The sequence below is a fragment of the Alligator sinensis genome, unplaced genomic scaffold (genome assembly GCF_000455745.1).
Source record: "Alligator sinensis unplaced genomic scaffold, ASM45574v1 scaffold85_1, whole genome shotgun sequence".
NCBI lineage: Eukaryota > Metazoa > Chordata > Crocodylia > Alligatoridae > Alligator > Alligator sinensis.
In genome coordinates, this window is record NW_005841891.1 from 2,205,657 (window position 1) to 2,221,572 (window position 15,916).

Below are 15,916 nucleotides of genomic sequence, written 5' to 3' on the forward strand. Positions count from 1 at the left end.
GGTCTCTGGGGAGCTGGGCCAGGCTGCACTAGCTGGGAGAGGAGGGAGCTGGCCTGGCTCTAGAGCCCCTGCTGGCCTGGACCCTCCACTACTGCCACCCCGCTCTGGGCCTCTGCTAGCCCTGGCCTCAGTGCACCGGCACTAGCTGTGCTCCGCGTGCCCACTTGCTGCCCCTTCCTCCCCACTGCCTGCTGCCGCTTTCAGCACTCTCCTGCCTGCAGATGCCACTGTTCCTTTCCACCCTACACTGACCACTCTGGCACCACGTGGCTCCTGGCTACAGCACTGGGACCGCAGCATCCAGCTTGGCCTGATCCTGAGCTCTGGGGCGATTGCCGATAGTCCTCCCCTACCTCCCACCTGCCAGCCCCCTTCTTATCTAAACTTCTGTCCAGCGCAGGGAGGCAGTAAAAGCCCCAGGGGCCCAGGTCAGAAGCCTCTGCTTGGCATGGGGTTTCTGGCTGGTGGTAGGCGGGCTGCCAGGCCTTGCTTCTGCAACCGCTTGATCCTGCTGATGGCTTTCCCTGGGTCTTACTGCCCCTGGCTCCTGTCATCTTTGACAGGCAGCCAGGGACAGATAAATATTAACTTTCTAAATTTTTTTTACCCCCCCACACATGCACACACCTGCACACACATCTCCCCCAACCCTCCACACCCCCACCCCCTCCACACAAGGTATAAGGTATATACAAGAATAAGACTTTATGTTGAGCTATTATGCAATTACCTCTATATACACTATTAAAAAAACATAAATCAGAACAAAAATCACTTTTAAATAAAATATTTTATAGTCGGTTTGATATTTAGTATATGAATTGTTTTTCATCTATAATTTTTAAAAATGATGTCTTCTGAAAGATTGTATATGTGCTGCCCTCAACAGCGCATCAGAACCAAGTGGCCCTCAGTCAAAATAATTGCCCATCCCTGAACTACGGTGATCTAGAGCTCCTCTTTGGTTTGTGATTGAAAGATTGTCCTTACACTCACAAGGGTTTGGAATTTAACATGCGTATTTTAATGGAAGCATGTCTTCATAAGATTTTTCCAACTTCGGTTACGATTTTAATTTGTTCATTTTGTATTCCACTTTGCAACTCGGTGTTGTATTAATGTAAGCTTTTGCATGAGTTAGGAATATATGTAACCTATTATGGGCATTGAGGAACTTTTACTATGAACAACAATTCATTGTAGTAAATACTGCTAAATAAATATATGTTAAGTCAGCAAAAGCAATTATATAATATTGGTAAGAACTCCTCCTGATTAATTCCTAGTGAGTAAATGTTAAAGATGGCAGAAATGGGAAGAGATTGAGAACCAAATAGAAATTACGAAAGCGGAAAAACACTTACTAGATTTCAGAAGTACACCGGCACTTGCATATGAAAAGTCTTAAATGTTAACAGTGAAATACGTTATACAGGAAGAATGCCTCGTAATCTTATGTGCTTTTTAGGTGATGATGGCCTTGTCAAATCACTTAAATGCAGTGGAATCGGAGAAGCAGAAATTGCGAGCTCAAGTTCGCCGGTTATGCCAGGAAAATCAGTGGCTGCGGGATGAACTAGCCAATACCCAACAAAAATTACAGAAGAGTGAGCAGTCTGTGGCTCAGCTGGAAGAAGAGAAGAAACATCTAGAATTCATGAATCAGTTAAAAAAATATGATGATGATATTTCTCCATCAGTAAGTAGCTGTACATTTGAAAAGCATTTTATATTATATTTGACATCAAACTTTTTCTTGATAGTTTCTTCTAACTTGCCAAAAAGGTGCAATTAAGCTTTTATTTGTTTACAGGTACATTTAGAAACTAATTTCTCTCTGTTTACCTTTTCTTATTTTGCATAGTTCATGTACTAGAAAATGACTTCCTAGAATTTATTTTAAGAAAGTACGTGCAATTTTCTGCAGATGATAGACTTGAGGGGGGGTCAAAAACTGTTTGTAGTAAAGTACTGTGCTGAACAGTGCATTGGCTTTAAATTTGTTTAAAAAATGTCTTCGGAAAGTCATAAAGCATCTTCTTTTAAATCCCACAATTAAAGTAAGAATGAGCATATAGCTCATACAAGAGTGTGTTTTGAGTTTTTCTTTTTAAATTTGTTCTTTTTAAATCTTGGAAATTACAGCATTCCTTTAATTTTTAAAGCATAATTTCAAAATCAGTGTTGGGAAGTGGTAGAACTAAGATGTTTGAGCAGCTTTCTGCCTATATATGTATTACACTGGCCTTTGTTAATGTAAATCAGATATTTATTCTATTGAACAGTGTAATGAAATGGAAATTGGAAGAAGAGGAAGGATGTTCTCATATGGTCAAGCCACTCTGTTAGGATGTAGGAGTTTAGGTATCCATTTCTGTGTAAAAGACTGTTGCAGTGCACATGCATAAGAGCTGAATTTTGTTGTGCATAATCTTACTTCTAGCATTTTCCTAACTTGGAGCATTTGGCTTGATAAGTGTTCTTCAAGCGTACTTTTTTCTACATGCAGTTGTTGTAATTATCTTACATGTAATGATAAAACATTTTGTTTGGGGTTTGGGGGTTGTATAGGAAGATAAAGACACGGATTCCACCAAAGAACCCCTGGATGACCTTTTCCCCAATGACGAAGATGATCAAGGGCAAGGAAGTAAGTGAGCTTTAGATTATATGAAACTCTTCTACAAAACAAGATTTGCTTTTCTTTGGAGAGCTGACTGGAAATTTTAAGAGCTCTGGGCCACTGTTGTGCAGCAAAAGGACAACTGTAGTTTTTTCTAAATTTATTTTATGCAGTAAACTATGATAAAACTCCTTCCTAATATGCTTTTTAGCTTTTTATGCCAGCCTAGACTGATGGGATTTTTCCCTTTCAGGGGGCAAGACAAGAAGACCAATCTCTGCTGCTCTCACTATGTTGGGGGGCCTAGAGCTGGCTTGATTGTAATTTTAGAGAAACTTTGATAGCCTCGCACTACCCCTCCCAGCCATTCGTTAGGAATATATTTTAACACAAAATGAGGCTGTTTTAATACTCTGGACACATTTGGGACCTAAATTCAAGACTTACTTTAGTCAACCCCAGAGGCGTCTTGGGCATCTGTCCAAGTGACATCTGAATAGCTCTGTCCACTTTTTGTTTAGTCTGTCAGAAAAAGGTACTCTGCAGCGGGTTCTCCTGACCACTAGACAAAATGCCCAGAACCTGCTGTCTTCATGCGATGCTGCTACTGATGCCTGATTTCATGCCTACATAATTAGTCAAATCTATATGCCCCCCTATTGCAAAATTGGATAGCAGTTGTCAGACATAAGTGCAGCGTGTAGTTTGTAGTTATGTGATTGTACTGGGACTAGGCAGTTGCCATGACTGAAAGTATTCCTGGTTTAGTAGGGACAGAGGAGAACAGAAAGCCAGGCTGGCAGTGCTAGTCATTATCCTTTGTGTTCTGTGTCTGAAATCCAGTTTCGTGTTGAACTGGAGCTGGTTTTCATTGTCCTCCCAGAGTTTGTGTAGAGAAAAAGGGACAACTTTCCTGGTTCTGGGCTGGAAATGCAACAGTTGGGAAAAGAAGCAGGGGGAAAGGAGGAGGATATCTTAGAGGGATGGTGAACAAAATCGAGGGGTTGCTGCTGGCTATGAAGACTTACTTTCACCAGGAGAACATCTATCTAGTAAAGCAGGATCATTTGTTACTGTCACTTTTCAACTCAGACTCTTCTCTGAAACAATTAAATTAATCTGAGCGTTGTGTATCTGATATTAAAACTTTCTCTCTCTTTGTTAATGGCATGTTAGAATCTCAAATTCTAGCTTTCTTTCAGAATAAATTCAAAATGTATTGGCTTTCTTTCTGCAGTCCAACAGCAGCATAGCAGTGCAGCAGCAGCTGCCCAGCAAGGTGGTTATGAAATTCCAGCAAGGTTAAGGACCCTTCATAATCTCGTTATCCAGTATGCTTCCCAAGGCAGATATGAGGTTGCTGTACCACTCTGTAAACAAGCACTTGAAGATTTGGAGAAGACTTCGGGTCATGATCATCCTGATGTTGCTACAATGCTAAACATACTTGCTTTGGTATACAGGTTGGTATTCTCATATGCATCCAAGTTGCCCATTAACTAAAAAATTATTTTTGGGAAAGTTAGCTAGAGACCCTTAATGTGACTCTGTTCTATAATATAAGATATATTTGAATTTGTTGGAGTACCCTGTGCATCTATGACCCATGGGAGTTCTTTACATTAGGCTTTTGATAAGTTCCCGAATATACTTCCACGTCTCAGTTTGAGCCCTCTTTCTTTTAAAACCTGATTATTCTTCCATCCTCAACTCTTGAGCAAGTAGCCAAGTGACCACCTCTTTGGTAACACTAGTGAGCCATTTCATATTGGGAGGCAGGATGCAGATAGTTCCTTTTTATTCCCATAGCAAACTACCTGAAATTAATTATAACTTTTTTTAACTCATGAAGTGAAAGGTTGAGTCTTCTTTTCAGGTTGGGTCTTTTGTGCTCAAGCATTTTGGCTGGTACACTGGAGCTAGCTATTATTTTTGCCACTGTTCACCATAGGAGATTAATCATTATTTAAATGCATTTGTATGTAACGTAGGAAAATGTTAATTTATATGTGGGTTTTTTTGTTTTTGTTTTTTTTTAAATCTAGGGACCAGAACAAATACAAAGATGCAGCAAATCTTCTGAATGATGCCTTAGCAATTCGTGAGAAGACTTTGGGCAAAGATCATCCAGCGGTTTGTATATGGCAATGTTACGATTTTAGTTTGTCTGTGTGTGTTTTACTAATTTTCTTTAAACTTATTCTAATATTAAACTCAACAGGAAAAAAATTTAAGACCTGGCTTATCACTAAACAGTACAGGTAGGAGGCCCCACTATAATGTTCTGCATTCTTTTAATACTTAATGTATGCCTTCAAGCATTTATCCATGTAAAGCTATTTCAGACACAGGTTACTCTGCTGTCACGTTTATTTGATTCTGAATCGGATTGCATGATCTTTCTGTGAAAAATATAGCTTCTGAAGGAATATTTTAAATTGCTTACTCTGGAAAAAATCAATTGCTGATTTCATGTTGAAGCTGTACTTCTGATTTTGCTTTACTGTTTCTGTTCAAAAAAGCATAATTCAAATCAAATTTTCATATTTAAGTCACTTTAATTTGGTAATGTATTGCTTCATATAGGCTATGTTACAGTGGAGCAACTCTGGATATGGTTAATGTAAAATAATCGCTGTAGAGGTGACAGGAATAAATATATGCATTCAGTTACCTTTCTGCAGACTGGGTAAATATATTTCATAGTTTGCTGATGTGTTTTTGTTAAAGAATTTTTATTTCTTTCAATAAATTTTTCAAGAGACCTTCACTGTACATGGAAGATATGAAAATGTCAATACACTGTTAAAATACTTTGGACTTTTTTTTATTTTTCACCAGGTATTCACATCAGTGTGTTCCAGCATACTAAATATTTTTCCACTATTCACAGGTGGCAGCTACTCTAAACAATCTTGCAGTGCTTTATGGTAAACGGGGAAAGTACAAAGAAGCTGAACCTTTATGTAAGAGAGCTTTGGAGATCAGAGAAAAGGTACAGAATGAGAAACCACCCTTCACATACCAGGGTGGTTACATTTTGGAACAGATGACTTTGAGAGGTGAAGAAACCGCCATCTTTTGGAAGTTTTTAAGAGAAGGTTATGATCAAACACTTTAGAACAGGGATGTTCCTGTCCTGAATAGAGTAGCTCAGGGGTGCTCAACCTCCAGTCTGCAGGCCAGATTTGGCTTGTGGTGCCACATCATGCAGCATACAGGGCTCCCCAAGGGTCTGTAAATTTGGCAGCAGGGGAGTGGTGGCACTGCTCCCTTGCTGCCAAAGCTCTGGACTCGGGCAGTATGTGCTGGATATGGTGCCTTTGCCCCTATCTGACCCTGCATATTGGGATGTGTTGGGGCCCCAGGGCCCAATCTCAGCACAGCAGGGGTGGTGCCAGGCCCCTGGAACCCAGTGCTGCTGTGTGATTGGGGGCAAGATGTGGTGCTGCACCCCTGGGACCCAGTCCTCACATATAGAGGGTGGGAGCGAGTGGTGATGGGCTTCCCAGGGTCCAATCCAGGTGCGTGGGGGAGGGAGGTGGTGGTGCCTGGCCCCAGGGCCCAATTTGGCCTGCAGATGGGCCCTGTCCTACTCATCTGGCACATGGGCCAAATGTTTGAGCATCACTGGACTATTTGAATTGCTATGCTACCATCCAGCCCTAATTTTCTTGATTATTTCGGTCTGGTATTTTTGTTCGTTAATGTATATCTTGGGAAGAATAAGGCAACTTCTTAAAACAATTTAATTTTAAATTTTAAGAGGTTTTAAAGAGATTTGGGTGTATTTTAAAATTGCCAAATAACTGTCGGGTAAAAAGGAATCTATAGGTGAAGGGCTTTTGGATTCTCTTGTACTGAGATGACTACATCATTTGAATAAAAAAGTATGCTACTTAAGTTTAGTTGCTGTTCTGCAGCAGTGTTAAAATATTTATTCCAGTCCATTAGTATGGATATCTGCATGCAGTACCTTTTTAAGCTTCCTTAGTATACAGTATACTTTAAAAATAAATTAGTTACTTGAAAATTGCTCTGCTTACTATGATTTACATTTTCTTGCTCCATCAATTTGAATCAAATTTAATTCATATATATTTTTCACACCTTTATGGAATGCCTTAAAATTTAGGAATTAGAAAGAAATTGACATGACATACTTTATTTTATGCTATTTATACATGTTATATCTTTATGAAAAATAATTGCTGATCTTGGATTAATTTATCCAGTAACTGAATTTGATTCAGTAACCAAACATTGTAATTCTTAATTTTTCATGGATTTTATAATCTGTATAACTTTCTATCTGCTGGAACATTTTTATTGAATTGACTGAATAATACTCCCCTTATACTACACTTGTTTTATCTGACACATTTATTTGTTTAGATTGTAAATCTTAAGCTTTAAGGTAGAATAAGTTATTGAGCTGCACATGCATAACAGTATTTATAAAAAGGTGTCAAGGAAGCTCAAGGTTGTGGTAATGGGATAAGAAGCAAATCTGGGCTTTTGACCCTTCAACAAATAGAGGCCATTTCATTCTTCAGGTAAATAACATTTTAGATGGGTACTAAAATGATCAGCTCTGGTGCAGCAACAATGTTAAGATTTAAATAGTCATAATTTAAGCATTTACGCTCATATGAATGGGGAAAGTCTCATTTTTTTTGAGGGCCTGTCCCTCATGCTTTATGCATGAACGGAGACTGGGTCTGTCCTGAAGTTTTTATGCCAGTATTTCACTTCTGCTTGCAGTGGTGGGAATACTGATTTAAAAGGCTTGTCAGCATTTCTACTGCCATCTCTTCTAGCCTTTATCCCCAGCACTCACTGCTTGTTACCACTGATAATGCTCTACTGACAACAGAGTAATTGGGGAAGATGTTTTTCATGGGGAGGAAAAGCACAAAGCAGAGAGAGTCAGCAAGAAGTTGCTACATTGGTTTGTGTTCGTTTCAAGTCTCTGTTCTTTGTAACCCATGTAGCTAGAAAGTGTAAGATCAGTTTGATTTCCATAGTCAAACCATGAATTGTGCAAAGTACATGGAGTCTTGGTCATAGGGAGTAGCATAGGAACTGAGAGTAATTGGATGTGATTAGTTAAAAAAAAAAAAATCTACAATAGTGCCTTTACCTCACAAGATGACAAATCAACAAAAACATAGTTACTGATAAAATGATAGTACTTGGCTTTTTTTCCCCCCAGTTTGCATTATTTGATGGCATCCAGAAAACTGCTGCTAACTGAATAGTTTGCTTTCAGGGTCTGAAAAATATTCTAAAACTTGCAACATTTTTCAAGTGTAGGATTTTTTTGGAAACAGGGCTGGAAAATGTCCTTAACAAAACATCATTAAGGGTGTAGAAAACAACTCGGTATAAAGAGAAAATGTCTATAGTGCTTGATTTTCTATGGAAGTAGTTGAAGAATAGGCCATGGGCACATAAAGAACTGAAATTGGGGCAAGTTAAGCTGTCTTAATTTTAAAAAGCTGTGAATATGATATAACAGGGGTGGGCAGTTATTTGGGCCTAAGGGCCACTTAGGGAGTTTTGGTAAGCTGTAATGGGCTGGGTCAGTACCCTCCCCGCAACAGGTCACCGAAAGTCCCTAAGTGCCTCTGCTCCACACTCAGCTGGGCAGGTGGGATGGGGCCCAGGGCAGGTGGGGAGTGGCATCCAGGAATGAGATGAGCAACTGGGGCTGGGAACATGGGGTCATGACAGTGTGGGGCTGGGCAGAGCCACAATCCATTACACCCCTGTGACAGGTGCCAGTTCTGTGGCCTGGGGCTTGTGGGGAGTAGATCATGGTTCTGCTGCAGCCCTGAGCTATCACTGCTCTGCAATCCTGGGGTCTATGGAGACTGGCTGGGACCCATGTGGGCAGGGCATGCAGCCAGGTGGACGGGATGGGACTGAAGGTGAGGAGCTGCGTCCACGAGTGCAGTGGGTGGGCAGGGCCACGTCTGGGATCTTGGGGCGGTGACAGCACAGGGCCAGGGCAGAGCTGTCATCTGCTCCCTGGCCACCCTGCCCATGGAACTGGCACCCGTTGCAGGGATATGTGGGTAACAGATCATGGCTCTGCCCCAGGCCCTGGTCCTACACTCACCACTCTGCGATCCCAGCCTTGTCTGCCCATCCTGCTCCTGGATGCTGCTAACTGCCTGCCTGTAGCCCCATCCCATCCACCCAGCTACGCACTCTGCCTGTGCAGGTCCTGCCTATGGCAATAAGTGTGGGATGGATGAGCTGGGGAGCCTAGGCAGTGGGTTTGGGTTTGGCAGTGGCAGCTGGATGGAGCCACCACTGTGGGGGCTCCTGGGAAGTGAATCTGGCTGCTGCACCACCCCAGCCCTGCTGCGCTCCTCTGGGCTGTAGGACCAGCTGCATGCAGTGCCACCACTCCCCTCCCTCTTGCCCACCCTGTACCTGGGCCAGGTGAGGCCAAGGGACATGCTGCAGTCCAGACAAAATCCCTTGTCCAGATCCAGCCCATGGGATCATATTTTGTCCATCCCCGTGATATAAACACTAAAAGCAACAAGGCTGTGACTGAATGGTGGCAGACTACCCCTGGATGAACTGGGTCTGTGTTTTTCATGCTTTCAAATGCCTGCCTTTCCCTGTACAGCCTGATCTTTTCTCAGGCTTTCAGTTTTATAGTTGGCCTGCTTGTGCACAACCACTACAGAGCAGTTTGCTTCTGGCTTGTGACCCAAACTTCACTTCTCTGTTCATGTGTCCATAGCATCAGATTCCTAAATGCAGACCCCACTTGTAATATCAGCCCAGAGCAGGTTTAGTATTTAGTTAATATAAATGGGATCCTGTACTTTCAACCATAAATATGGAACTTCTAGTAAAATAGGGATTGAATCCTAATTATAAAAACGTGAGAGTTGCAAAATAACATGGCCTGAATTTGGATAGATTGATATTGGAATTAAACAGAGAGCTGTGAAAGATCATATTTGACTTTACTTTTCTTCCGACTTGTGAGATGAATGGAGAAGGTGACTTTTGACCTTCATTTGTAGGTCCTGGGGAAGGATCACCCAGATGTTGCCAAACAGTTGAATAACCTGGCCTTACTGTGCCAGAACCAGGGTAAATATGAAGAGGTGGAATACTACTACCAACGGGCACTTGAGATTTACCAAACTAAACTGGGGCCCGATGATCCAAATGTAGCAAAAACAAAAAATAACCTGGTAAGTTTGTAAATATGAAGTAAACATAAGAAATGTAAGCTTTGCTTTATCTGGTGTGCCAAGATGTTGGCTTGTTCAAGCAGTACATGCTTTAGAGAAACATGTTTTATCTTTGCAAGATATTCATTTTTGTTGTTGCAATTTTTTTCTTTCTCTCTTCCCCCTCCCTTACCTCCTCTCCCAGGCATCCTGCTATCTAAAACAGGGCAAGTTTAAGCAAGCAGAAACTTTATACAAGGAGATTCTTACTCGTGCACATGAACGCGAATTTGGTTCTGTAGATGGTAAGGAACTTGATCCTCCAACACTTGAATATATTATTCATTTTATTAAAATTTTGAAATAAAATATCTGAGTAAGAATAATTATTTTCTGCTTAAAGCTGTGACTGTTTGAGTGAGGGAGTTTTAAAGAGTATAATTGATCCATACTGTAAAATCCATCATAAGAAGGAAAGACTTTATGCACTTCCACATAATTAATCCAAAATGGGGCGTTTTACCAAATGAGTAAGTCTTAGGTGATTGTTCAACAGTTTATAGTGCTTTTCCACCGCAAACTGTAATGCTTAAAATGTAGTAGAGACATAGTAAGTTTGCTGTCATTGAGTCACGCTTAATAGCCCAGCACAGGATTTTAAATGACAGAGTAAAAAGAATAGTAAAATGAGTGTATGGGTTCATCTGTCATTAATTAATGCAGAAAGACTTGTCATCTTTCTTAGACAGTGAAATATGAAGCCGCTGTAAAACGAGAAGGTCAGCATTCTGTTTGGATGTTGTTGCATTCAAATGCATTTCATAAGCTACTAATTCTAGTGTGGTATTTATGTTACATTGTTATAAGATGTTATATAGCATGTAGCCTTCAGTAGTTGTCAAAACCATCATTATGATGAAAGCAGTACGTTCATGTAAATTATCAAATGACTAAGCTCTTGTCAGTATGTACAGATGCCAACTGGATGACATCAAAGGAATAACTTTCTATCTACAACCTATATTGTAAAGTGGAATTTCTTCTTCTGAAGTTAGGGAAGGAAAGAGAGGTACTTTGTTAATCTAGTTATTCTTTCTTCACTGTGTCAAGAATACCATTAATGTTGCCAGAACCATTGTTCATTGACTCCAACGTCAAAAAGTTGAAAATCAAACTGAATGGCAGGGGGTTTTTTTGTTTTTAAATATTTGTTTCATATCTTTACCAGATGAAAATAAGCCCATCTGGATGCATGCTGAGGAGAGGGAAGAATGCAAAGTAAGACCAATCTTAAATAATTGTTTTTCAGAACTTCTGTTGTTAGGGTTTACAGACCCCTTATTTTTTCTTTTTCTTCTTTTTTAACACTGTCATTTTACATTTAGGGAAAACAGAAAGATGGCACATCTTTTGGAGAGTATGGTGGCTGGTACAAAGCTTGCAAAGTAGATAGGTAGGTGTATTCTTTAAACATTTTAACTTGACAGTTTATACCATCCAGAAATACAGGGTCGAAAAGTCTACAAACCTTCCCCAAATTTATATATTATATTATTATAACTATAGCATTAGAGGTTCAAAGCCATGGTTGGTGGACACAAGAGAAGATGAGCTGGTTTTACCCTAACCTGCTCAAAATTGCATTGGCTAGTAATAGTGCCCAAAGGATCTGGTGATGAGTAGAGGGCAGAATACTTTGAGAGTATGGACACACAAAATAATTGAAAGGTTTCAGAAGGCCAGCTGGGCGCATGTACAAATACTTGAAAATGTTCAATAAGTGGTTGAAACACTTGAAACTCATACCTCTTTACATGAAGCACTACTATTTTGGAGCATTTCATTTATAGTTATTTATGCCTTGGAGCACATGGAAGCAGGATGGGCTAGGGATGTAGCTAGAGCCAGGCTTAACCCACTTTTCCTGCTAGACACCTGGGGGCCTCATCAGTGCTAGAACTGAGTCCTCTCCTATGAAAGGAGAGGTTTCTAGGGTTTGGGAGTCCCTGTGACATCCTCTCTTCTAGCTTTCAGCACTCTCCAGCTACAGGAGGTTGAAGCACTAAAACATTCCAGCAAGGAATGGTATACAAGGGTGTGTGCACACACTCACTGAAGTGTTTCCTATCTGGAGCATTTCCAAGTGGTTTTCACTTGGCAAGTCTTCAGTATATCTGTGAATTTGCTATCCCCTCCTAGAAATTATAAGAGTAGAGCAGGCCAGAGAATCTTAACTGCTTTAATTGTCTTGCATTTCATTAAGTGTAGAGGCTAAGTGCAGACATTGGGGGGCAATAGGGGGAGGTTAAACTGATTCAAAATGGTTGCCTGGTACCAGGTAAGTCAGGATGGGGGAGCGAGGCTAACCAGGGGTTGGGGGTCCAGCAGGCTGTAGGGGATCAGAGGTCTGCTGGAGGATGGGGGGGCAGGGCAGGTGCATCCAGCAGGTTGGGGGGCAGGCATGACCTGTGAGGCATAGGGGGAGCAGGTGTGACCTGTGGAGGGGATGCATGGATCTCCCCATCCCTCACACCACTCCGCCAACAGGGACTTAACTGCTTGACTCTAGCAGTGGTGAATACTGATTAAAAACAGCTGCACCTGGAGCAGGTTATGGGATGGGGGTTGAGAGTGCTGGTTAGGGGGTGGGGAGCAAGGGGCTGGGTGAGGCAAAAATTAAACCAGTGCAGGGTAAGGGAGGAGTGAAAAGAGCAGCTTTGACTGCAGCCAGTGGCTGGGTTTTCCCAGCCTCGGGGCTGCACAGGGGAAGCGTACAGAAGTTCCATGCACTGGTTTGACCTAAATTAAATGAGTCTGATACTACATAGATCCAGGTTATCTTAAACCAGGTTCTGCAACTTTTAGATCTGTTTGCGTGCATGGAACTTCTTTTCTGTTATAGATTTAGATTGACTGCCAGTCACTGAGACCAGGTCTGTAAGTGTAAGGTTGGCACCAGGATGAGCCATTTTTAAATTGGGTGGCCATTTTTAACTCGATTTAATATCCCGAATGTCTCTACTTAGGGAAACTGTCTCATGTTTCTAGTTTCACATTTGTGTTCTCTTATACTAGCACTATACAGCAGTGTTTCAGTTACGCTCTTCTTAGATTAAATTTAAAAATTGTAATCTGTTTTATGTTACTATGTACATATTAGGTATAATATCAAACATTTTCTGCACAAAACATTTGTACTTTATGTATTTGGTTTTGCATTTATATTATGGAATTACAGATGATGTAATTTAAATCTAAAAACATAGCAGGGTTATCGCTGTTTTTATTAAACTTATCTGTTCAAACAAGCTATAAATCTGGGGGAAGAAAAAAATGCACAACTGAATTATTTAGTTGCATGCACCTGAAGTATTGTTCAATCATAAACCTAATCTTGTTGCCCCTTCCTTCCTGTCTTAGATTCTTCTGTGACTCTCAAATGTTCCTTGCTTCTTTAAATAGCTTAACTTATCTGAATAGAGATGCTCAAGCAACATTGCTGGAACAAAAAACCCTTATTGATTGGGTTAAGATTCATAATTAACTGGAGTGGCATGTTGTTGAATCAAAATATTTTTGTTGCTTTATGTGACTACATGTCTGCAAGAATTGTTAATGGGATGTTGAGCCTTCCCTGTAGACATGGTTAATTCACATGTGGCCCGGATACATAACATATAAAGGCTAATGAAAGGAATTGTTAGTTTTAAACTAGTATTTAGTCCACGTAGCCAAAAAAAAAAATCTGGAATTTTTCCTTCATCACTGGCTAAAGTTTGCCTGTGTATGGAGACTGAGCTAGCATTTCACTTCTAGAGGTGAGTCTGAGGCACACAAGTAGTTAGTACTTCAATCTCGTGTTCCCTGGCTCCAGAGGATGTAGTTAGTACTTAGTTCCCAGGGCTATTTGTTTATTACCTTTTGTGAGCCATAAATGCAACTCGAAAGAGATTTTACCCAGGATTTTTCATATATTTAATACTAGCATATCATACTTTTTAAAGATTCTTTGGTAGTGGTGACTCTAGTATTAGCCACTTAGCTTTCTTGTTTCTGAGTTTTTGTGAATTGGCAATAATTTTAGTGTGTGTGTGTGTGTGTGTCTGTATTTTTATAGTCCAACAGTAACAACTACCTTAAAGAACCTTGGGGCACTTTACAGACGTCAAGGCAAATTTGAAGCTGCTGAAACATTAGAAGAGGCAGCAATGAGGTCTCGTAAACAGGCAAGTATGGACATTTCTTTCTTCTTAGTCACTGTGTTTGTATTTTGTTAACATTTTGACTTCCACTCATGTTTTTTCACGTGGTTAAGTTCTAACTGCTCATTATATGGCAGTGTATTTTAGAGATTATTTCCTGTTTATTATCTTATTAACAAAACATCTCAATTTTTATTTTGAAATGAAACTGTACAGGCACCATGTTAGCCCCCAGACAACTGGCTAATTTCTAGGTTGATGCCAGGTACCTGGCTAACAGGTTTGAGGTCCAGCAGGAGACCAGCTTGGAGATGTGCACGGTTAGAATGGCACAATAGAGGGCAACATACCTTCATACTAGGCTGCTGTCCTAGTCTAGGTTATCATGAAGGGAAGTCATGAGAAGGGTATGAAGGGAGGACAGAGGTTGCGGTCACAGCCAGTGGTTCACAGTTGTCTAGAGTTGTGTCTTCAGTAGTCATAGAAGGGGTTGCCATAGATTAGTATTTCTGGAGAGGGAGCTAAGAGACACGTCGCAAATGATGACCATGGGAGGTTTGCCAGCTGAAGGAACTGTCATCTCTGACACCTGTCAGGGCGTGGGAGCCCTTGGGTTTGACTTGTGCCTGTGGGTTGTTGAAGTGAACATCCTAGATTTTGATTTAGAAATGTTCTAACCCTTCTGATATAGATAGGGGCTCAGTCTCTGTCTAACATAGAAATTCTAAACATCGCTCTTTACTACTTCATCTTTCCAAATGGAGGAAGGAAAGAAACAATTTTTTTCCTTGGTAACTTTAATAGGGATTGCCTATAAACAAATGTGACCGTGAACAGACTAGTTCATTGTCCAAACTGAATTAAATGCAAAGCATAAGAATGAAGTACAAATAATCAAAAAGAATAGAACTTTGAAAATTCAGTTTTTAATTAAATTTTGGTGGCTGAAATAAAGTAAAAATAGTGGGGGGGGGAGTGTATGCATGCTGTAATTCAAAGAACAAGTACATTGGTTTAGAAGAAAGTGAAATATGGTGGTTGCCCATGTCTTGCGGATAAAATACCTCTTGTAAGTTTTTTAAATCCATCAAATTGTAGCTGAGTTGTTTTTAAAGCATTATTCTGCACTGTTTTTGCTGCTGTAGAAGCAGACTACCGGAAATAAGAGCAGGAATTACTGACAAACCTCATTCCTTGCTAATGACATCAACAGTGAGTCTTCTAGAATACATGGCAGTGCCCAATCCATTCCTCTGAGAAATGAAAAGAAAGCAGAGTGATTTGCCAAATAGAAAAAAAAATAAAAACCATAAGAGAACATATCAAGTGTAGAGGAAGCTACTGAAGTGAAAATAATTGAAGGGGAGAAATCACTTGGAAGTTCCCAGTTTAATTTTTTACATGTGAAAATGCTTCTATATAAAGCAGTAACCAACCCACAAATACTATCAATCTCTCCACACACATGCTTACCAAAACTGAAGAATCTGTCCTTTCTAAAGGCCTAAATTTCTGTCCAGAAAAATACCCTAATAAAATACTTCAACGTGGAGAACTAGAAGAATTCTTCCGATGCCTGCGCCTCAAAGAATATTTCCACGACCAAACTGAACCCACTCCCAACAACAACTTATTCTCTGACAACATTCAGGAAAGGATCAATGCCAACAAGCCCAAAAAAACATCAGATTGGACACCTCGCAGTGGACGAAACCCTAACCTTGACCGCTACGTTGACTGCTTCAGGGAAAGAATGAACAATGAAATAATCAGCAACACATGCCATCACCACAACCTCTCTCTACCAGAGAAAAAGGCCATAGAATCTCTAAGATCTAACCACCAAATAGTAATAAAACCAGCAGATAAAGGAGGAGCCATAGTCA

General features: G+C 40.5%; 1 protein-coding gene across 4 annotated transcripts in view; it reads left to right on the forward strand.

The window, feature by feature from the left end:
• Positions 1–15,916, forward strand: part of KLC1 (kinesin light chain 1) — a 66,850-nt gene that overhangs the window by 29,133 nt on the left and 21,801 nt on the right. For all 4 annotated transcript variants that reach the window (XM_025197198.1, XM_025197200.1, XM_025197199.1 and 1 more), the window contains 10 exons: positions 1,469–1,699; positions 2,572–2,650; positions 3,861–4,086; positions 4,669–4,756; positions 5,517–5,618; positions 9,676–9,849; positions 10,034–10,133; positions 11,057–11,106; positions 11,214–11,281; positions 13,946–14,054. In XM_025197198.1, coding sequence (XP_025052983.1) covers positions 1,469–1,699; positions 2,572–2,650; positions 3,861–4,086; positions 4,669–4,756; positions 5,517–5,618; positions 9,676–9,849; positions 10,034–10,133; positions 11,057–11,106; positions 11,214–11,281; positions 13,946–14,054 — 1,227 coding nt within the window. The remainder of the gene's footprint in view (positions 1–1,468; positions 1,700–2,571; positions 2,651–3,860; positions 4,087–4,668; positions 4,757–5,516; positions 5,619–9,675; positions 9,850–10,033; positions 10,134–11,056; positions 11,107–11,213; positions 11,282–13,945; positions 14,055–15,916) is intronic.